At 36.4% G+C, this 24347-nt stretch overlaps 1 protein-coding gene across 6 annotated transcripts; it reads left to right on the forward strand.

Moving 5' to 3' along the window:
• LOC110639466 (probable beta-1,3-galactosyltransferase 2) lies at nt 1-24107 on the forward strand. Of its 6 annotated transcripts, none has more exons than XR_009141482.1 (11): nt 1-586; nt 1449-1506; nt 1950-2011; nt 2103-2351; nt 21449-21521; nt 21665-21785; nt 22334-22421; nt 22501-22626; nt 22753-22862; nt 22977-23270; nt 23542-23682. XR_009141482.1 is itself a non-coding variant. In XM_021790436.2 (10 exons), the coding sequence occupies exons 1-10, from the start codon at nt 471-473 to the stop codon at nt 23688-23690; spliced, it is 1137 nt and encodes a 378-aa protein (XP_021646128.2). In that variant the 5' UTR covers nt 7-470; the 3' UTR covers nt 23691-24107. The 6 variants fall into 6 exon arrangements, 4 of the variants coding, with proteins under 4 accessions (XP_021646128.2, XP_021646127.2, XP_021646126.2 ...); XR_009141481.1 differs by lacking the exon at nt 23542-23682 and adding an exon at nt 23370-23535; XM_021790436.2 differs by lacking the exon at nt 22977-23270 and having other exon boundaries at nt 7-586; nt 1953-1999; nt 23542-24107.
• The last annotated feature ends 240 nt before the right edge of the window (nt 24108-24347 follow it).

Consider the following 24347-nt stretch of genomic DNA (forward strand, 5'->3'; position numbering starts at 1 on the left):
GAAACCCACTTAAGTGTGTATTGAACTGCAGTGAACCCAAAGTCCCAAACAATTTCACCTGCTCCACCACCAGCCATCCATGAAACTGTCAACTTATTTTTTTTGAACCGAAACTGTTAATGTTATTAGTTCAACTCCTAAACATAAAACTGATACATTTATGGTGGGTATTGAGAAACATTTGCCTGTAAGGACGGTTAAGTAATTTTGGGCGTATTAAGATTGGCAGTTGGTTGGTGGGTCTTTTCACTATGCGCCTCGCTCTCTCTCTCTCTCTCTCTCTCTCTCTCTTACCCTTGCGGAGGGAGAGAGCGTGTGTATGTGTCTCAAACAGACACTGTATAATTGTTTTCTGGTCTAAACATTCTGGTTCTGGATTTGTCTGATTAGTTTCTTTCTTGTTAATTATTTTTTATTGTTTTTGTACTTTAAATTGTTAGTGAAAGCTAAGTGAATAAAAAGGAGAAAAAATGTCTCTGAAGAGTAGAGTCGGAGGAGAGATTGCTGGAAGGAATGTGATGCCAAGAAAATGGACTCTTTTCCTTTGCCTTGGCAGCTTTTTTGCTGGAATGTTCTTCACTAACAGGTATTTTCATTATTGGGTTTCTACTGCTTTATTTAAATTTGCAAACTTTTTAGTTACTTTAATGGTTGCATTGACTATATGATGCATTTAAGTCAACTGGGTATCAATAAATTATTACGAATGGATGCATTTCAATGAGATATTTTTGGTTCTGTGTTTTAGCTGGTTCTTGATGGGTGTGCCTGTGAGTTAGATCAATGGCATGTGTTATTGAAGTTGGCCTCAAGGATTTCTTCAAATTTTAACCTTAATTCTATAGTGGGTCTGTTCGATCCCAAATGCCATGAACAAACATAACTTGAATGTTGTAGAACAAATTGTTTGTTTTCCACTTAGATCTTGAATTGGGACATTTTGGAGTTAAATGACAGCCATTTCAGTCACTACTGTGTTTCCACCGACACTATCCAAACTTTTGGGTGAAAAGCTATTAGCATATTCTATGCTGTGCAATCCGCGACTTAGGCTGGAGAATTCAAAATGTTGCCTTTTTGCTGGAAATAAAGACTCTTTTTTTACCATTAATTTGATTTTTTTTTCCCTTAATTTTGGTTGCCAAGGAATTTGTGGATGGGGGAAGGAAATAATTTCTAAAAAATTCAAAACTTTACCTACACAATCATCTAATGTTATAGGGCTGGTTTAATCCTGCATTTGCTTGTTTGTTACTTTCAGTCTCTTAATTCTATACCATCATTGTTTGTATCAACTGTTAGCAAGTTTTGTTTATTATTTTATCAGAATTTATTTATTTTCTGACATTTTCTTTACTACTTTTTTTTACAAGCTTGGAATTCTTAAATGAATGACAAAGCTATTATTTTTAATGTGACATGTCATTGATCAAGAAATATTTTATCAGGATGTGGACAGTGCCAGAACGATTGAATTTAGAAACTGGGGATTGCAATCTGAAGCAGGTAAGTGTGTATCTGCTTGCTATTTAAGTCTCACTTGACAATATACAAATGGATTAACATTGTGTTTTGCTTGTTTGAACAAGTGCCTTTGTAGTTAATTTTGACAACCATGACAATTCAGCAGCCAATTAATAAAATCATAGAATTATGAAATCTGGTTTTCTTTGGCTATGGGTAGTTTTTTCAAGGCATGCAGTTTTGATTTCACAACATTGATATTTGTTATTGTTTCACAATCCCATGATTTTCCTCTTGATGTGGTAGTCATATTTGTCTTAGAAAAGGTTGCACTTTTTAGTCTGTTAGCTTCTTTGAGTTGTTTTCCCTTCTAAAATCTGCCTTAACTACCTTACTGATCATAAGTTTAAGCTTTGTTTTTTTATTACTTTCCTCCTATTGAAGCATTAATTACAACCTTTTGCTCCATTATTTGCCCTTATCAGAAGGTTGGAACTCTTAAATACAGCAATCTAAAGCAAATTTCAAAAACTGAGTATGCAATCCAGTAAGCTCTGCTAATGCATTGTGCTAAATTTCACATATATGAGGTCCTACTGATCTAAACAGGGACCTTATTTTTTGTGTATGGAATGCAGGACACTGGATAATGAAATTTCAACTTTAGAGAAGCAATTGGCAGCTGCTAAGGCAGAGCATCAATCTTTGTCAAATGACACCCCATCTGTAAACTCAAAAAGAAAATACTTTATGATTATAGGAATCAATACAGCTTTTAGCAGTCGGAAGCGAAGAGATTCAGTTCGTGCAACTTGGATGCCACAAGGTGAGAAAAGAAAGAAATTGGAGGAGAAGGGAATAATCATTCGCTTTGTCATAGGTCACAGGTGATACTTTATCTCTCTCTTGCATGGCTGATGTTGTGGGGCGCTTATCTGACATTCTTAAGAATCATCTGATATTGTCGGTGCTTTGTTCTCCGTTGGCTATACATGCTTTCTTTGGCTTTATTACTGAATGATATTACACGTACGATAATTTCGTAGTTAATACTTAGTAGGTATGAAAACTGATGCAATGATGAATTCGGGTTAACTAGTAGAAAGATTACACAAATAGTGCTACTTTAAGGATGAAATTTACTGATTGTATAATGCCTTGTCCAAATGTGGTTCTAATCTAAATATGTTGTGCATAGCAGAAGCATACAAACTATAAAGAAATAAAGCAAACATACAAAAAACTAATATTTACGTGGTTCGTAGGGCTACATCCACAGGCGTGCAATCTTTCACTAACAATAAGCTTAAAATTATACTACCCATAAACCCAAACATCCAAGAAAACCCACATTGCATAGCTGCTCATAATAAATACATTAGTTAGTCCTTTCAGTCTCCTTTAGACATAACCCAATCAGTGTTATCAGGGCGAAAGGCGACACTAAGGCGACAAGGGACCTTATGGCCTTAGGTGAGAGACGAGAGGAGAGGCAAGGCGAGGCATTTTTGAATCAAGGCGCCATAGTTGTTTAAATTATAATACAAATGTGTACTTATAACATAAAAATTCATACTTTTAACTAATTTGATATGTAAAAAAATTGCATATTGAAAAGAAAAAAAAAGAGCATATTATTTTCATTATGTCTATATGTAAGATACCATATTAGACTTGATAAAGTCTGTAATGAGAGTATTAGAGAAAAGGTAGGAGTAGTGCCAATTGAGGATAAATTGAGAGAAGAGAGATTGAGGTGGTTTGGTCATGTGAAGCGTAGACATACGAAGGCTTTAGTTAGACAAGTAGAACACATCAGGTTAGAGGATAGAAAGAAAAGAAGGGGTAGGCCTAAACTGACTTGGAGGAGAGTAGTACAACATGACCTAGAAGCATTACACATTTTCGAGGATTTAACCCAAAATCGTTTAGAGTGGAGAAATAGAATCTATATAGCTGATCCCAAATTTTTGGGATAAAGGTTTAGTTGAGTTGAGTTGAGTTGAGTATGTTTATATGTAAGATAAAAGAAATTGAAAATTGTGTGTACCTGTATTTCCAGCTTAAATAAAAGATAAAAGTGAGGCTGTAAAATTAAAACTCATGGCATAAGTAATAATACAAATAATAATGAGAGAAGTTAATATATATAAAAAAAAAAGAAATTGTGCATACTTGCATTTTCAACTTAAGTATAAGATAAAAGTTGAGACTATAAAATTGAAATTCATAGCATAAGTAACAATACTAATAATAATAATAATAATAAAAGTTATTAAATCATTAAATAGAACATGCAAATTCTAGAAGTTTAAACTTTAATAAATATAAATAAGTCATAAGTCATAACAATCCAAATACAACAAGTACATAAAAAAAATTGTAACTAAAACTACTCATCATCGAGATTTCCAAATTCATCTTCAATTTCAACAGCCTCTATCACAAATTCTTCCTCCTCTTCATCACCATCAACTTGCAAAGAGGATGCACCTCTCATTGAACGAGACCCTCGAAATGATGGAGTTTTAACTAGTGTTGATCTTGCAACCGATCTCGATTCATAACGAGATTCAGAAACTCCAACCGCCCTACCAACATCACCCCAAGTCAACACATTATTCATGAAAGCAAGAGTATTATCATCATCATTCCAATCTCCCTTTTCTAATTCACCAAGCAACCACTCTTTACTTTCATTAATATTTGCTAAATCAATTGACATGGTGATATCCCCAAAGGTATAATGGCATAGCAACGCTATATTGTACTTCACATAAATCAGTTTGTCCAAGAGTTCTTAGAATAGCCGATTTCTTTTTTTACTATGAAGTTGCCATTAATTTTATGGTAACAAATAAGTTAAAACGAAAAGGTTCAAAATAAAATAATAAAGAGTATTATATTTATTTACTTTTTTTTTTTACTTACGTGCTCAAATACACTCCAATTTCTCTCACAGTCACTTGCACTACATGTGAGACTCAGAACCTTTATAGCAAAGTTTTATAGGTTTGGAGTTGAAGAATCATATGTTTTTCACCAAGTAGCTATTAAAATATAGAATCAATTATTGTCAAACTCAAATTCATAATATAATTTAATAACTTGAAGATTTGGTTATTCTTCCTCTAATAGCAGAAGGATAACTAAAGGTCCATGTAGCTGCCTTGTGCTTCTCAATTTCATCAATAATCATATCAACTTTTATTGAATCTTGTTCCATTTTATGAATGCACAAAAGCAAGCTTAAATTCTGTTATGAAAAGTCAATCACTATATTATTTCTCTGTATATTCTGTATTCTGTATTTCTATGTAGGATTTCTTATTTAGGATTTCTTCCTAATTAGTAGAACACAATTATAGGAATCAATTGTATATATATGCCCATGTACAGATTAATTGAAATCAACGAGAATCATCTCTTTCTACATGGTATCAGAGCAGGTCATCAATCTAGGGTGACTATTTGTTCTCACTACCCAGCTCAGGAGAGACCTTGGCCGCCGATCGGCCGTTTCAACCCCGATCAACATCGCCGGCGTCGTCTCAACCCCCTCATTCCACCACTGTGTGCTGTTGCCTGATGCAGTACACCATTAAAGGACTTCTGAGGTTTGGCTCTCAGATCCTATTTCGGTATTTGCTTGATTTGTGATTTTGGATTATTTTGCTGCTATAAGCACTTTGGATTAGCGTTTCGGTTAGTTTTCTTTGTCTCAACAAATGGCAGACAATAAGAATGTTATTTCTGATGTGATTCCGGTGATGACTAAAATCACGGAACACAAACTTAATGGTTCGAATTACCTGGAGTGGAGTAAGACTGTTAGGGTCTATTTGCGTAGCATTGATAAGGATGATCACCTTACTAAAGATCCACCCACTGATGATACACGACAAACTTAGCTAAGGGAGGATGCTCAGTTGTTTTTGCAGCTTTGGAACTCGATTCATAGTGAGGTAATTAGTTTAATTAATCACTGTGAATTTGTTAAGGAATTGATGGATTATTTAGATTTTCTGTATTCTGGTAAAGGGAATATCTCCCGTATTTATGATGTTTGTAAGGCATTCTACCGTGCTGAGAAAGATGATAAGTCTCTCACGGCTTATTTTATGGATTTTAAACGGGTATATGAGGAACTTAATGTATTGTTGCCTTTTAATCCTGATGTGAAAGTTCAAAAGCCCAACGGAGCAATCGTCGTTATTAGTTTTCTTGCAAGCCTTCCTTGAGTATGAGATCGCTAAATCTCGATTCTCTCGATTCGAGATTTCCTCTTTGCATGAAACGTTCACACGGGTCCTTCGTACAGAGAGTACTCAATCTTCACAGCCTGCCAGTAGTGCTCTTATTAGCCGTAATCCAAATGGACAACAGGATAATAGAAGAGGAAGTAGAGGAGGAATTACAGGCAACAGAAGTAATCAGCGTAATTGAGAGGCTAGTTCTAATCAGGACTCAAGATGAGTCATTTGTTATTATTGCCACGAGCCTGGCCATACAAAATATAATTGTCCGCAACTTCAGAAGAAAAATCAGCGATCACAGATGGCAAATATGGCAGCAGATAATTCTACAGTATCTTCCTCTGAGAAAACTATTTTGGTATCTGCAGATGATTTTGCACAATTTTCCCAAAGATCGTGCATCTCTAAAGCCTACCGGTTCCTCACATCGCGATCACGAGTCGTAAATCCACTACATGCCTTGTGTCTTCCTCATCCAAATGGGTTATTGATTCTGGTGCGACAGATCACATGACAGGTAATTCTAGTCTTCTATTTGCTTTTCAGTCTAATCTCACTTCCAACACTGTTACTTTAGCTGATGGTTCTACTTCTTGTGTCATGGGTTCTGGAACTGCGAACCCGACTTCGTCAATTTCTTTTTCTTCTGTTTTGTGTCTACCAAAATTCTCTTTTAATCTACTTTCTGTTAGTAAACTTACTCGTACCTTAAATTGTTCTGTTTCCTTTTTCCGACCGGTGTTTGTTTGAGGATCTTACGACGGCGCATTATTGGTAGAGGACGCGAGTCAGGTGGTCTCTACATTCTGGAAAATTATGTACCACGGTCGCTTGTTTGCTCCAGTACCTTAACACCTCTTGAAGCTCATTGTAGATTGGGTCATCCTTCTTTGTCTACCATGAAGAAGCTGTGTCCTGAATTTCAGTCTTTATCAGTACTAGAATGTGAGTCGTGTCAGTTTGCAAAACATCATCGTTTGCCTTCTGTGTCTAGAGTCAATAAACGGGCTTCATCCCCTTTTGAGTTAGTTCATTCTGATGTTTGGGATCCTTGTTCACATTACTTCTAAACTGGATTTCGTTATTTTGTTACTTTTGTTGATGATTACTCTCGTGTTACCCGTTATATTTAATGAAGAATCGTTACGAGTTGTTTTCTATCTTTTGTGCCTTTTGTAATGAAATCAAAACTCAATTTAATATTTACATGCATATTAAGAAGTGACAATGCCAAAGAATACTTTTCAGCACAATTTCAGTCTTATATGACACAAAATGGTATTCTTCACCAGTCTTCCTGTGTGGATACCCCATCCCAAAATGGTGTGGCCGAAAGAAAAAATCGGCACCTTCTTAAGGTAACTCGTGCTCTTCTTTTTTAGATGAAAGTACCTAAACACTTTTGGGCGGATGCAATTTCTACGGCATATTTTTTTATCAACCGTATGCCGTCTTCTGTCCTTAATGGGGATATTCCTTATACTGTTTTGTTTCCTACAAAATCTTTGTTCCCTATTGAACCCCGTATTTTTGGTTGTACATGTATTGTGCGTGATGTTCGTCCACAGGTTACTAAATTGGATCCAAAATCTTTCAAATGTGTCTTCCTTGGGTACTCCCGGCTCCAAAAAGGGTACCGTTGTTTCTCTCCTACTCTTAATCGTTATCTTGTTTCTGCAGATGTCACATTTTTTTAGTCCACTCCATTTTTTCCTCCATCATCTGTGTATGAGAGTCAGGGGAAGGAGGATGATCTCTTAATATATACTGTCCAACCAATGTCTAGTCCTCTCCCACAGCCTGTTCCTTCTGTCTCTAGACCTACTCGACCTCCCGTTGTTCATGTTTATTCCAGGAGATTGGAGATTCCTGACTCAGATCCTCCACCAGCTACTTCGTTGGGAGATCATGTACCTCATACTGATCATAATTCTGACCTAGACTTACCCATTGCTCTTCGTAAAGGTAAACGTTCATGTACTTACCCTATCTCTTCTTTTGTTTCTTATAATCAATTGTCTTCTTGTTCTCGATGTTTTGTTATTTCTTTAGACTCTGTTCCTATCCCTAATACTGTTGGTGAGGCACTGTCTCATCCGGGCGGGTGGGATGCTATGAAAGAGGAAATTGAGGCTTTAGATGCTAATGGTACATGGGAACTATTGCCTTTGCCCACTGGTAAGAAAGCTATTGGTTGCAAATGGGTATTTACAGTAAAGATAAATCCTGATGGTTCTGTGGCTAGGTTAAAAGCACGCCTTGTAGCAAAAGGATATGCTCAGACATATGGGGTTGATTACTCTGATACTTTTTCTCCTGTAGCTAAACTTACTTCTATTCGCATATTTATCTCTTTAGCAGCTACATATGATTGGCCCCTGCATCAATTGGATATCAAGAATGATTTCCTTCATGGTGATCTTCAGGAGGAGGTGTATATGGAGCAACCACCTGGGTTTGTTGCTCAGAGGGAGTTGGGTAAAGTTTGTAGGCTTCGGAAGTCTCTTTATGGCTTGAAACAAAGTCCTAGGGCATGGTTTGGGAGATTCAGTGAAGCAGTACAGGAATTTGGTATGCAAAAGAGTAAGTGTGATCACTCAGTATTTTATAGGCAATCTGAGGCTGGTCTAATTCTCTTGGTAGTCTATGTGGATGACATTGTCATCACTGGGAGTGACTCTGCAGGTATTTCATCTCTTAAAACCTTCCTCCAAACTCGTTTGGACCAAAGACTTGGGATTGTTAAAGTATTTCTTGGGTATCGAAGTTATGAGAAGTAAGAAAGGTATTTTCTTGTCTCAAAGAAAATATGTCCTCGATCTATTGACAGAGACAGGAAAATTAGGTGCTAAGCCTTGTAGCGCACCAATGACTCCAACTTTACAACTGTTAGCTGGGGATAGTGAGTTGTTTGAAGATCCAGAGAGATACAGGAGATTGGTAGGAAAATTGAACTACCTTACAGTCACTCGTCCTGACATTGCTTATACCGTTAGTGTGGTAAGTCAGTTTATGTCTTCCCCAACTGTTGCTCATTGGAAAGCCTTGGGACAAATCTTGTGTTATCTGAAGGCGCTCCAGAAGAGGTTTGCTATATGGTAATCATGGGCATTTGAATATTGAATGTTTTTGGATGCCGACTGGCTGGATCTAAGGTTGTGAAGGTCAACTCTTTGGATATTGCGTTTTTATTGGAGGAAATTTAGTGGCTTGGAGAAGCAAGAAGCAGAGTGTAGTTTCTCGATCTAGTGCTGAATCCGAATACAGAGCCATGGCACAATCAGTATGTGAGGTAATGTGGATACTTCAATTACTAGATGAGACAGGTTTTAAGACCTCCCTGCCTGCGAAATTGTGGTGTGATAATCAAGCTGCTCTTCATATTGCTTCTAATCCGGTGTTTCATGAGCGGACCAAACATATTGAGATTGATTGTCATTTTATTCGTGAAAAGATTCAACAACAGATCATCTCAATAGGACACATCAAAACTGGAGAGCAGTTAGGAGATATTTTCACAAAAGCTCTAAATGGAGCTAGGATTGACTACATTTGTAACAAGTTGGGCATGATTAATATCTATGCTCCAACTTGAGGGGGAGTGTTATGGAAAGTCAATCACTATATTATTTCTCTGTATATTCTGTATTCTGTATTTCTATTTAGGATTTCTTATTTAGGATTTCTTCCTAATTAGTAGAACACAATTATAGGAATCAATTGTATATATATACCCATGTACAGATTAATTGAAATCAACGAGAATCATCTCTTTCTACAAATTCACTTCTTCATCATGCTTAATTCTCATCTTGCTTGGATAAAAAAATTTAGCATTCAATAAGTATCCGGCAGCACGCAAAGGACGATGCAATTGAATTGACCATCTTGCATCAATAATCTCAAAAATATTATTGTATTTCTCTTCATTGCCATTGAGTGAGTTGGCAATGGTTTCTTTAAACCTATCCATAGCTTTATAAATATATCCCGTAGCTGGTTTTTTTTCATTATCAATGAGTCAAAGCACATGAACAAGAGGACCAGAAACCTTAAGAGCATATACAACATGATTCCAGAAGACAGGACTCAAAACTATTCATTAACACTTTTTGGCTTTTACCCCTTTAGCGCATTTACTAGTTGTCCAGTTCTTTGAAGTAAACATTTCTCTAATGTTGGACTTCTGCAGATGAATCATTCCCAATGTAATGAAAGTAGTAGCAAATCTAGTTTGCCCTGGCCTTAGCAATTCTACTCCTTTAGTAAAATTTCGCAACATATTCAGAATTCTTGAAGAGCAGTATATGAAACCAGTATGCTCAATAGCTTTGCAAAATGTTTCTTTGAAAACCCTTATCTTAAAAATGTCTTCCAACATCAAAACTATACAATGGGTTGCACATAGAGTCCAGTGTAGATGGGGAAAATTTGCTTTCAATATTCTCCTTGTTATAAACAAATAGATACTTCATTTCATTAATAATAAAAATAAATAAACAAATAGATTTTTTTAATAGATAATATTAAATAAAAACTTTATTTGCTGCGACATTATTTGATGCATTTTTTCAGAATCAATTTCCATCAATTCTTTCTCAATCAAACTAATCAACAACGCTGTTGTCTTTGATTCATCACTAGCATCAATTGATTTAATAAACACACTTTCTTTTGAGCTATTAACTAATAAATTAATCAAGGTTCTTCCTTTTCTATCAATCTATCCATCACACAACAATGAACATCCATAATTTGCCCATTCTTCTTTATGAGATTGAAGAAGTTCATTTGTGGTCTACACTTCCTTGTTAAGTAACCTAACTCTAACCTCATGATAAATCGGAGGTTTTATTTCCCTTCCATAATTTTCTATAGCTTGAATCATTTTCTCAAAACTATCATAATTCACAGCATTAAAAGTTATTCCTACATCATACATTCATCGTGCTGTGGCAACACAAGCACGCTCCCTTAACTCCTTCTTAGCTGGACTATTTTCATTAATAGTAGTTTTCCTTACATTTTTTCCCATAACAGCCGGTTTGGGGGAAAAATAAGCGTCAATAGGCCCTCTATTGCTTTGTGGTTGTGGAACTTTTGCTCTTTTTGAAGCACTAGTACCACTATCATGAATTATTCCCCTTTATTTTCCACTACTAATTTCTTGCACCACGTCATCCTCTTCCTCATTTTCATTAATTCCTAGTGTTTCAACATCCTCAAATTCAGGCAGTCTTTCCATATTCATGACTGATTTTTGCTCTCTTTTTTTACTAATAAAGTCCTACATTTGACTCCTCACATCTTGTGGACATTTTGGACACCGACCCACTTTTTTATAACCTCCAGCAAAGTGTTGCTTGATTCTATTAACTCCCCCTTTATAAACTTCTATACAGCAAATGCATTGAAGATCATGCGTATTATTTTCATTAACTTGAATCACATGTGCCCATCATGGGTCCATTCTTTTGCTGCTAGTAGATTCAGTTGTATTACACTTATCACCCATCTATGATCTTAAAAAAAAATAAAAGAAAATGAAAAGTAACATAATTAAAAGGCACAAAAAAACACTATACAGGTTATGCTATCTCAATTCAATACTAACAACAAAAGCAACAAAAATAAGAAAATAAGAAATTAAAGCAACAACTATCAATTCAAGCAACCAAGAAATTAAAGTATTAAACATTTGATTTTTTCAATAATTTGCATAATTATAAATCATGCTATATTGATATATTTAAAAAATATTTATAATACTAACAATAATGCAACATAGAGAAGAAAATTATAAATTAATTAATTAAAGCAATAATTCTTCATACTTCTCTAAACTCCCAATTCAAGCAAATAAGAAATTAAAATATTAAACATTTGATTTTTTTTCAATAATTTGTATAATTATATATCATGCTATATTGGTATATTTAAAAAGCATTTATAATACTAACAATAATGCAACATAGAGAAGAAAATTATAAATTAATTAATTAAAGCAATAATTATCAACACTTCCCAAACTCCCAATTCAAGCAAATAAGAAATTAAAATATTATGCATTTGATTTTTTCAATAATTTGCATAATTATACATCATGCTATATTGGTATATTTTAAAAGAATTTATAATACTAACAATAATGTAACATAGAGAAGAAAATTACAAATTAATCAATTAAAGCAATAATTCTCAATACTTTCCCAAACTATCAATTCAAGCAAATAAGAAATTAGAATAGTAAACATTTGATTTTTTCAATAATTTGCATAATAAGAAATTATAATTTACACATCAAGAGCATTAATACTTATTTAATAAAAATATATCACATAATCACAATCACAATACCCATTTAATTAGCATATCACATGATACCCATTTAATAATAAAATCGCATCACATTAAATTTTTAATAAATTAAAAAAAATTGCTGGAACGTGGAATAGGTCGAGCAACATGTCGGCATTAGATGAGAGCAGAGCAAAAAAAAGAAGGAAAAAAATAAAAAGAAAAAAGAAATTGATCGCAGTAGTGAGAGGAGAAGAGAATGTGAGAGTGAGAGGAGGAGCAGATGAGAGTGAGAGGAGGAGCGGATGAGATTGAGGGGAAAGAATGTGAAGATGAGAGAGAGAGAGAGAGAGAGAGAGAGAGAGAGAGACGACATACCTGGTTGGTTACTGGTTTTGTTCTGGCTTGGTCTTGGTGGCACGCTCTATTCTTGGCTTCTTCAAATCACTGGGTAGGTGAAGGTAAGTCATAATCGATTTTTAGGGTTCCTCTTTTTTTTTTTTTTTTTTTGCCTGTTAAGAAAAAAAAATACAAAACTTCCCGTTACTTTCACAAGGCGGCGCCTCGTGGCCTCGTTGACTGTCGCCTCTTAGGTCCGGGGTTGCCACCTTGTTTGAGTTGCCTCGCTGTTATGTTCACGAATCAGGAATCGAGTCACGGGACGATGAACTACGAAGTCTTTTCCAAAACTTGTAGCCTTCCCTTTGCGGTGATTTCTCCCTCTTGATGGACCTATGATGATAGAAAAGAAAAACAGGACTCGTTGGAGAGAGCCCAAAACCTCAAGACTCATTAAGAGAGAGTCTCAAACCTCACAGAACAATTGAGATAATTTTTTTTGCTTTCTTTATTACATAATAATCAGCCTGTTATATAGGATTTACATGGCATAAAGAAATTCCATAAATAAGTTTCTGTTAAATAGGAAATAAAATCATCCTAATATAAAGGAAATTACTAATATCAAGGAAATTAGTTACTAAAGCTAATCCCCTAATTTATGCATAGAAAAATAACAACTGAAATAAAGATACTGGATCCCAAGAATTCTGCTGCAATCAAATTTCCTTGGTGCTGCTGGTTCCATGCCCACGTCTGCAGTAGTGTTGTCCCACAAAGGCGTCCACAACATCACTCCCCCCTTGAGAAGGGAGCTTGTCCTCAAGCTCGAAGTTTGGATAAGTATGGCGGAAGTGATCAAGGTCTTCCCAAGTTGCTTCTGAAGTTGGTAAATGTGCCCATTGCACTAGTATCTCCCAAGTGCCTCTGTTCAATCTAGTGCGAAGGATAGAAGCTGGAGTGGGTACCACCCGGCCTTCGACCACAGGAGGAAGGAGCGGAACCTGAACTGGAGGGTCACCTTTAAATGGTTTGAGGAGAGAAACATGGAAGACATCATGAATCCGGCTTGAAGGAGGAAGCTCTAACTGATATGCAACTTTACCGATGCTTCGTAAAATCTTGTAGGGACCATAAAACTTGGGTGAGAGCTTATGATAAGGGGTGTTGGTAAGGGAAAGACGTCTATAGGGAAGAAGACGTAACCAAACCAAATCAGCAGCTGCAAACTGAACATCACGATGACCTTATCATAATATGTTTTCATGCATTGCTGAGCCTGCTGAAGACGTTGACGAATGTCTACAAGAATAGAATCTCGATCTAATAGGGCTTTGTCCACTGCATCTACACGAGAAGAGCCCGAATCATAAGTCAACAATTTTGGTGGTTCTCGCCCATACACCACTTGGAAAGGAGTAGTGTGTAAAGCTGAATGAAAGGAAGTGTTGTAACAGTATTCGGCCCAAGGAAGCCAATCAACCAAATTGGTTGGTTTGTCACCCACAAAACACTGGAGATACATTTCTATAGTGCGATTAACAACTTCTGTTTGCCCATCCGTTTGAGGATGATAGGCAGAAGAGAAATTCAGCTTGGTTCCACTCAATCGAAACAATTCGCACAAAAAATTACTGGTAAACACAGCATCACGGTCGCTAACAATGGACTCGGGTAATCCATGTAAGCGAAAAACATGTGAGAAGAAAGCATGGGCTATGGTTACAGAATTATAGGGATGCGAAAGTGGTATGAAATGGGCAAATTTAGAAAAGCGATCAACTACAACGAACAAAATAGACTTGCCTTTCGCCTTGGGTAAAACCTCCACAAAATCCATCGATATATCTGACCATATCTGAGATGGAAGGGCTAAGGGCTGTAACAACCCAGCCGGATGCAAATTGGATGACTTCTGTTGTTGACAAATTGTGCAAAGATTCAACAAAGTCTCGAATAGCAGATTTCATGCCACGCCAATAAAATTCACTGCAAATGCGATGCAGCGTTTTCTAGATGCCTTCATGGGTACTATTATGTATTTCTACAATTATAGTAGGAATTAGTAGAGAAGTTGATGGAAGGAAAACCCGCTGATTGTAATGAATGAGACCATTGGATACCGACCATTCTGAACCGAGCTCGCCATCTTCAACTTGGCGCCATAACTGACTAAGAGAGTCGGTGTTGTTAATCTCAGCTCGGATAGCTTCCAACAATGACATTATTGGTTGCGAAATAGCCATTAAAGTGCATTGTTCTTCATCTCGCTGAGATAGTGCATCAGCCATGAAATTTTGTTGCCCAGCTTTATACTCGACTCGAAAATCAAAACCAAGTAATTTGCTGAGCTAGTGCTGCTGTGGCGAGGTAGTAAGCCATTGCTCAAGCAAATATTTCAAACTATAATAATCAGTTCGGATAAGAAACTGCCTTGCCCACAAATAAGGGCGCCAATGAACCACTGCTTTGGCCAAACCAATTAATTCTTGCTCATATGCAGCCAGTTTATGGTGTCGGTCAGCCAATTTGAGACTGAAAAAAGCAATGGGGTGGCTGCTCTATTGAAGAACTGCACCGATTCCTACACCCGAGGCATCACATTCGATTATAAACTCATCATCAAAATTAGGGAGTTGAAGAACAGGGGCTTGCGACAATGTAGTTTTAAGTGCATCAAAGGAAGTGGCAGCCTCAGCAATCCAGTGAAAGCTATTCTTTTTTAACAAACTCGTCAATGGGTTAGCGAGCTGTCCATAATTACAAATAAATTTTCGGTAATATCCTGCTAGCCCAAGAAACCCTCGCAGTGCCTTAATAGAAGTAGGTGGTGGCCAGTGTAGGATGGCTGAAATCTTGGAAGTGTCAACTGCAACACCAGCGACACTAATGACATGACAAAGATAGGCCACTTGCTCTTCACCAAAGGAAAATTTGGATCTTTTAAGGAATAATTGGTGAGAGTGAAGTAACTGAAACACTATACGGACATGTTGCAAATGGTCTTCCTACGTTTTGCTGTAAATCAAAATATCATCAAAGAAAACCAGAACGAACTTGCATAAGTAAGGCTGAAATACCTCATTCATTAATGCCTGGAAGGTGGATGGAGCATTGGTGAGGCCGAACGGCATAACCAGAAATTCGAAGTGCCCATGATGAGTGCGAAAGGTTGTTTTCTCTACATCTTCAGCCGCCATACGAACCTAGAAATATCCCGATTTCAAATCTAATTTTTTGAAGTACCGAGCACCATGGAGTTCATCCAATAACTCATCCACTACTGGAATCAGAAACTTATCTTTAATTGTTTTAGTATTAAGCTCCCGGTAGTCGACACAGAAACGCCATGTGCTCTCCCGTTTTTTAACAAGCAAAACTGGTGATGAGTAAGGGGAATGACTAGGGCGGATGATTCCTTGGCTAAGCATTTCCTCACACTGCTTCTCAATTTCTTCTTTCTGAAAATGAGGATATCTATAAGGCCGGACTACCACAGGTGCTAAACCCGGAAATAAGAATATACGGTGGTCACATGAACGAATGGGAGGCAGCCCCTTGGGTTCTTGAAACAAATCAGCAAATTGTTCAAGAATTCCCTCCAATCCTTCTGCTTGCTGTTCATTCAGAAGTTGTAGTCTTGGTTTATGTTTAGGTTGGAGCCCCTGCAAGGTGACCTGTCTATTTCCCAATTCGAAACATATAGTGAGAGTTGAAAAATTCCACCAGATAGGGCCCAATGTCATCAGCCATCGTACACCTAAAACCACATCAAATCCATCTAGTGGGATAACATATAATTCGACAGGGAAGTGTTCACCTGATACTTGAATAGTCTCTTTGCACGTACCCATACTAGGAATCTTTTCTCCATTTGCCATTGCCACTTGTAAAGCACTTTGAGAATCCTGGGTTGCTCCCAATTTTTGTGCCGCAATTTTGCTGATGAAGTTATGGGTGCTACCTGAATCGATTAATACTGTGACTAAACAACCTCTGATATTGGCTATTAATTGCATAGTCCGAGAATGTTGGAGGCCGGTGATGGCATGCAGGGAGATGGCTGGTTCTGCAACTGCGACATTCTCACTTTCTTATGTCTCAGTTATAACTCCCTCTTCCAATTCAAGTCAAAACAACTTTTTGCATTGATGGCCGAATGTGTATGGCTCATCACAATTATAACAAAGTCCCTTTGCCCTCCGATCAGCCATTTCGGTTCTGGATAGCCTTTTGACGAAGGGTGTGGTTACACTTTCCCCCCTAGAAGCTGGTGCGTTATTCCCTCCTGAATCTGTTGGTTTTGTTACAGATTGAGTTGGTGCAGTAATTTTGGAATTATTTCAGAAGTTGCGCCGGCTGTTGTTCACACTTGCTAGTTCCTGCTTCTTCTCAAAGGCCCTCGCCAAGTTCATTGCAGTTCCCAAATTGGGCAGATTTTGCATCTCCACATCCAAATGAATCGCCTCAAATAATCCTGCAGTAAAAAAATTGACCTTTTGATCTGTACGAATTGAATCAGCACGAGCTAGCAAGCTCTGAAACTGTTTCTGGTATTCCTCCACTGTCCCTGTTTGCTTCAAGTTGATCAGTTCCCCGAGAGGATTACCTCTCAGTAATGGCCTGAACCTTAGATTGCAGTATTCTTTAAAAGAATGCCAAACCAGGTCTGCTTCCTCCTGTTCCAACTTGTAAAACCATAATTGTGCCTCCCCAGTCATATGAAAAGTTGCGAGACTGACCTTTTCTGTTTCTGGCGTCTTCTGATTAAGAAAAAATTGCTCATAATGATGGAGCCAGATGAGGGGATCATAAGAACCATCATATGTTGGAAATTCTAGCTTGGCATACCTCGGTACCATGCCTCCAGTCTGTCGCAGCTCTAGTCTTTCTTCTGGCCCTGTAGCAGTATTTAGACGTGAAGAGTTGCCACTGATTCCAGTGTCCGTTCCCCTTCCATTGGTCCCGCCCATGACAGATATGAATTCTCTCAGTTGCCGAGTTAGATCTTGAACCTGCTCTTCCACCTGGGCAACTCTTGCTACATTCTGTTCTGACGTCTCACGGATAAGAGCTCGCAGTTCATTGGAATCCCCCATGTCAGGCTCTGATACCAATTTGTTATGTTCACGAATCAGGGATCAAGTCACGGGACGATGAACTACGAAGTCTTCTCCAAAACTTGTAGCCTTCCCTTTGCGGCAATTTCTCCCTCTTGATGGACCTATGATGACAGAAAAGAAAAACAGAACTCGTCGAAGAGAGCCCAAGACCTCAAGACTCGTTAAGAGAGAGTCTCAAACCTCGCAGAACAATTGAGATAATTTTTTTTGCTTTCTTTATTTCATAATGCTCAGCCTGTTATATAGGCTTTAGATGGCATAATGAAATTCCATAAATAAGTTTCTGTTAAATAGGAAATAAAATCATCCTAATATAAAGGAAATTACTAATATCAAGGAAATTAGTTACTAAAGCTAATCCCCTAATTTATGCATAGAAAAATAACAACTGAAATAAAGATACTGGATCCCAAGAATTCTGCTGCAATCAAATTTCCTTGGTGCTGCTGGTTCCATGCCCACGTTTGCAGTAGTGCTGTCCCACAAAGGCGTCCAAAACACTCGCCTTGGCTTGAGGAGTCGCAGCAGCCTCACCTCACCTCGCCTCGCCTCTCGACTCGCTTGCCACCTCTACTCGACTTTTACAACACTGAACTCGATATATTTACTATTTTGACTATCACACCACAAAGGGTGTCTTTAACTACACGGATAAGAGCTCTCTCACTAATGGACAAGAATTCTTTGCTCTTGAATTCTATGTTTTTTCTCTACCTTAAGCCAAAGCCTCTCTCTACTATAATGGGTAAGAGCCCCTCATCAATGGGCAAAACCAAATCTTCAGCAATTGGCAAAATCCTTTTGTACAATGAGCGATAGCTCCACTCCATGGGCTGGAAGCCACTCTCCATGGGTAAAGCCATCCACCATGGGCAAAGCCACTCTCCGGGCCAAGCCACTCTCTATGGACAAAGCCAAATAACTTTTTTATCATTCTCCTATTTATAGTGTTAATTTCTTCAATCCTAATTTAAGTAGGAATCCCACACAATTTAGGAATAACACTAAAATAAGAGTTCTAATATAGGAAATATTCCTCCTTTCACTCAAATTAGGAAAAGGTCTTCCAAATCAATTAAGATTTTGGATCATAAATCTAAGAAAATATTTGATTGGTCAATCAATAATTATAATAATGTCTATCAGATGAGTGCTTTGTTATTAGAAAAGAGAGAGAGAGAGAAAAGTGAACACAAAAATTTTACGTGGTTCGGCAAGTGTGCTTACATCCACAGACAATCACTTAACTTTTTTCAGTGCTGAAAGTAAAATAGTACAGCCTTATTTATAAACCTAATCCTTGTGTAACCATATTTTTAATACATATAGGATTTATATAATCACCCCCAATAATAAAAAATGCCAAAGACTATCAGCACTATACCATACAAATATGAGCCATAACTCAACATGCTTTGGCCTACCTTAAACATGTCATGTTTTAGAGTAAGTAGCATGCCATAATCCTATTCCCAACCCACATATTATAGCAATTTGTTAGCCCCATGGCTCAAGAGATTTTGATTTTGATAATAACAAAACCTAATGGAATTAAATCTAACAAATGTGCAAAGATCTATTAGAGACAAGTTTCAAATTGTTCTTGATGTGCAAAGTGACCAACGACTTTGGTGGATCAAGTTGACATGGATTAAAGTGTCCTCAGAAGATTGGAAGGACTTGAAGATGTTTGGAAAATGATGACGTCTCAAGTTGGTTTCTTAAGTTTTAAGCTCATAGGATTAATGCAAAAAGGTAGGGAGAAATTGCTATTAAATATCATCATTTAATTCATATTTTTTTTCCCAAGAGTTTAGAAGTGTTTTAGGTCATGATTGTAATATTTTAGAAGGCCAAAATGAATTTTATAAGGTTTTTCAAAAATTCATACCTTTGCAGCCAGAAGCAAAAATAACAAGCTAATTCTAAAATTAGCATGCTAATTTAGCTTCGGGCTTCAGGTGCACTTTTGCACTAATAGTCATAAGCAAAATTAGCATGCTAATTTTAGTTCTGTACAAAATTGAATCAGGCAGAATCAAAAGTAACAAATTAATTTTACAAACTTGATGGCTTGCCAATTTTCGAGAGAAACACAAAAAGTAATGGCTAGTTATCCATCAAATCATGACCGTTTGATATGCTTTTACTTCTAAAGGCTATATTTTAAATCATCGTATATAAATCATTATTTGACCCAATTTTAGATCATGAAAGCCGTCAAAAAACTACTCAACCTAAAAGTTTAATTTTATAAGTGAAATTTCTAAGAATAGTTTTATATCTCTAATATGTCACCGCAAATAAATGCCCATTGGGCTTGAAATGTGAACAGGCATAAGCCTATTTACTTTGCACTGAAATATTTAATTAATTAATGGGAGTGACCAAGATTCAAACTCTGGACCTTTATTCTGAGAAGTTCTGATACCATGTCAAGAAACTACTCAATCTAAAAGTTTAAATATGTAGGTGAGAATCTTAAGAATAACCCTAGAATTGATCTTTATTGGAAATCTTTTATCTCTTCTTTAATAGAAATTCCATATTGTTTTTATGAGTTGAGACACCCAAGAAAAAAAAAAAGAACTATATATTTATCTTGTAAGTTATAATGTTTGTTGACAAACAACAAGATTGAAGCTTGTGGACAAGGGTTTGGGGAAACACTTGTATTTGGTTCTCAAGCACCAAGAGAAGCTTAGGAGATCTAATTTTTGTAAAAGGCTTTAGCACCTGCCTGTGAAAAGAGTTGCTTAGTAGAGAGGAATTCCCAAAGTGTATCTTTGAGGAGTGGATGTAGATTTTGTGTGCCAATTGCCGAACCACTGTAAATTGTTGCATTTGATTTTCTCTTTAAATTCCTGCACTTCACCTTAATTGAATGTAGATTGTTTGCTAAGAACTTTGCTTGCTGATTTGCTTGATTGATTTCGTGGTTTAATATGTTTATTTGATGTGTAAATTGAGTTCAAACACTACCTTTTGAGCTATGAGCATATGCCCTTAGTTATAACTTGTTTTCTGGTCTCAAAACAAAGAACATTTCACAAAATTGATACTATGTTTTATTCTTGTCTATGTTTATTTTTCGCATATAATCACTACTTAAACACACATATAGAAGTTATTAGCTAAGATTTTTCAGTAGGCAACAAGCAAGAGTGGACAAATCTAAAACTGTTTGGTTCACCTCTTCTCTTGAACACCTAAAAAGGGTCAAGAAAATTTATGTTCCAAATAATATTCCTTGACTTAGAAGAGGATTAAACTTAGGAATTATATTCATTGCATAATTGGAAAGTTTAGAATTCTATTATTAGGTTTATTATTATTATTTCTAGTTTGTTTTATTTAGGTTTCTTAATTAGTATTTTTTATTAGGGTTTCTTGTTGAGGATTCCTAATCCTAATAGTAATAAGACTAGTTATTTTACTATAAATACATGTGTTATCTGGGGATTTTAATAGATTTGATTATTATGACTAGTTATTCTTGTCCTACATCAACATGTTTAATTAGGTACCCATTATTGGTTTATAACACTGCATCACATCTTAGTCATGTATGCAGTTAATATATAGACATTGTATTAAGTAATTTAACATTTTTTGTACAACATAGATAGAATGCTAGAGAACAGACTTTATTGCAAATTGTTTAACCTGTCTTTTCAGATACAAACTAAAACCACATACAAGTAAAGAAAATCTATGGCCTGTATGATCAAACTTAAAATGAAAAAACAATATCAAAGGCATTATGTTGGGGTATAGGATCATGTCAAATTTCTATGAGCTTCTGTGGAGTCTACATCGATTCAGTCCTCTCTCTAACTAGCTATGTGAAATCTTATAGTGGGTTTGATGCCAACGTTGTCATGTACTTATACTTGCTATTTGTAGATTATATGGCTGTAGAGTGTGTTATAAAGATTGAATATTAATTAATAAGTCTTTTATCTGTAGTTCAACAGCTGGTGGCATTCTTGACAAAGCTATTGAAGCAGAGGAAATGGCACATGGAGATTTCTTGAGACTGGTGATGTTCTTATCTGCTACTTTGTCATTATATTTAATTAGCAGCACAGCACTCCCATTTATCTTCACATTTTGAATGGTTTGAAAATAGGTTGAAAGAAATATTAAATAATTACACAATTATTTTTTATTCTGTCTAATCAGGAACATGTTGAGGGTTACCTGGAATTATCAGCTAAGACGAAGGCCTTTTTTACTACTGCTATTGATTTATGGGATGCAGAGTTTTATGTCAAAGTTGACGATGATGTTCATTTGAATTTAGGTAAAAATGAATTTTCAAACTTCTATCTGTGCTGAAGGAGATATATCATTATTCACTGAATAATTGTGTTGTAAATTTTGAAAGTAATATGTAATTTCACCTCATAAATCTAACTTGATTCATTTGGTAACCATAAGGGTGCCGTTTCAGGTAGTCTTTCTCAAATAATTATATTTGGATATCATTTGCTTTGTTTAATGAGGTAGCATGAAGTTGGCAATGAGTACGCAAATTACGATGTTTAACAATCCATTAATTGCTTTTGTTTACATTGATTAGAAGAATGAACACGGTAATAATCACTGTTAGAGGTCATTGATGAATTTGATGGGTCATTGTAATTGTACAATTATCAATCTAACATTTGGTTACTTCTGCACGTAATCTTAGCACAATTTGTAATTGAATATTCTTTTCATACCTCGTGTTCCAACTTGACTGAGATGCTCTGTACAAACATTTGATGACCAGATTAGTATTTTAAAATGTGTCTTATGTGTAATATTTAACATGTCTCACTGGGTGTATCTGCTGGAAATTTACCACAGCAACGCTTGGGATGGCTCTAGCTGGGCACCGTATGAAACCACGGGTTTATATAGGCTGCATGAAGTCAGGCCCCGTGATTGCTAGAAAGTAAGGCGAGTTATTATGCTTTTTTAGTATGCTTAATCAGTAGGATACATTTTTTTATTTTAACTTTTTCATGAAATAGAGGAGTGAGATATCATGAACCAGAGTATTGGAAATTTGGAGAGGTAGGAAACAAGTATTTCCGTCATGCTACAGGACAACTATATGCCATATCAAAGGATTTGGCAACCTACATATCAATAAACCAGTAAGTTCCCGGTTATCTAAATTCTTTGAGTGGTTTCAAGTCTCTTATGATTGATTGAATGAGTTTATTAAATTGCAAAAAATGCACTTTGATTTTCATGGTAATTTTTCCTTCTCATCATCTCAGGCATGTGCTGCACAAATATGCAAATGAAGATGTTTCACTGGGATCTTGGTTTATTGGTTTAGATGTGGAGCATGTGGATGATAGGAGACTATGTTGTGGTACACCACCAGGTAAATTTGAAATAATGGCAGTGCACAGACACACACACACACATAAAAATGTAATTTTATCCATAATTTATGTGTAAAAGATTTTTATTTTAAATATTAATTTACTCAACATAGGCAATAAATGAAACGGTCGATGTCTAGATTTGAAGTACCAGTCACTCATCAGAGGGTTTATGTAAATAAGTTAGCTACAATATAAAGGCAACCACCACAGTCAGTGGGGATTTAAAATGAAGTTGGGGAGTGTCAAATGCCTGACTTAGCCCATACAAGAATGATTGGAGGAGCATATGACTTGTGGAGGGTGGTAATAGTTAGAACCTGAAGGATGATCATGAAACATTCCCGACTGACTAGCTCACCTGAAACATCAGAAAAGAAAGGATATACACACAACAACAGCTAAAGGTTAGGTGAAACTGCATATTTTTGTCTGATTTACTTAAGTTATTAGATTCCAACTTTCAACCAAAAAGTTTGAGCCACCAAACTATAATACCTTTCCAGGAGGAGCAAGAGTTTAGTCAGCAGGAATGTGATGGCAATAAAACAAAAAACTCATGTGCTGTATCCCTTTCTTCTCTCACCCGCCCACTGCTCCATGATTCTTTCTTACCATAGGAGAGTCATATGCGAATACTGAATTCTTAAAGAATTCTTGCTGTGATTTCAACTGCAGATTGTGAGTGGAAGGCTCAGCTAGGAAACATCTGCGCTGCTTCATTTGATTGGAGATGTAGTGGGATTTGCAAGTCTGTTGAGAGGATCATGGAAGTTCACAAGCGCTGTGGTGAAGATGAGAATGCTTTGTGGAGTGCAAGGTTCTGACAGATATCAGCAACTGTTCTTCCAAACTCAGGAAGGATGAGTTGAGAAAGTTGCCACATAACTGTACTTCTGTCATCTATGCCTACATTGGGAGAGAGAGTGTATGTAATACTAAATTATAGAATCATATAGAGGAAAAAAAGAAGAAGAAGAAGAGAGCCTCAATTTTGGCTGTGGATACCAACCCCAGATTCATTTGTGTAAGAAGGAACGAAAAGAGGCTAGCCATAACGATCATTCTTTGAATGGTTGGGGGGCCAAATTGTTGGTCCTCTGCCTTGGCCAGTGAGAAGAATAATAAGCTGTAAATCTTTATAGGCGGCTTTTTTTCTGCCAGTTGCTTCATAAATGATTATAGTATGCAAAAATCTTTCATCTATTCTTTTTTAATCATGATTGCCTTCACTTTTTATTGGATTCTTCTTTTTTATGCTTGTTTTTTAAGTATATAGAATGGTTTTAGTGAAAACAAGTAAAAGGCACAATGCTTTCAGTGTTCAACCATATAATGGAGCTCCCATTTTGACCCTAATGGCCTAATCATATAAGCAGAGCAGACTAGAGATTGCCATGAAAAGAAAAAGGGAAAAAGGAAAAACACGTTCAAATCTCACATTCTGTTTCAATAGGTACAAGTCATAATATTTATACTGGTCT

This window comes from Hevea brasiliensis, chromosome 11 (genome assembly GCF_030052815.1).
Source record: "Hevea brasiliensis isolate MT/VB/25A 57/8 chromosome 11, ASM3005281v1, whole genome shotgun sequence".
Lineage (NCBI taxonomy): Eukaryota > Viridiplantae > Streptophyta > Magnoliopsida > Malpighiales > Euphorbiaceae > Hevea > Hevea brasiliensis.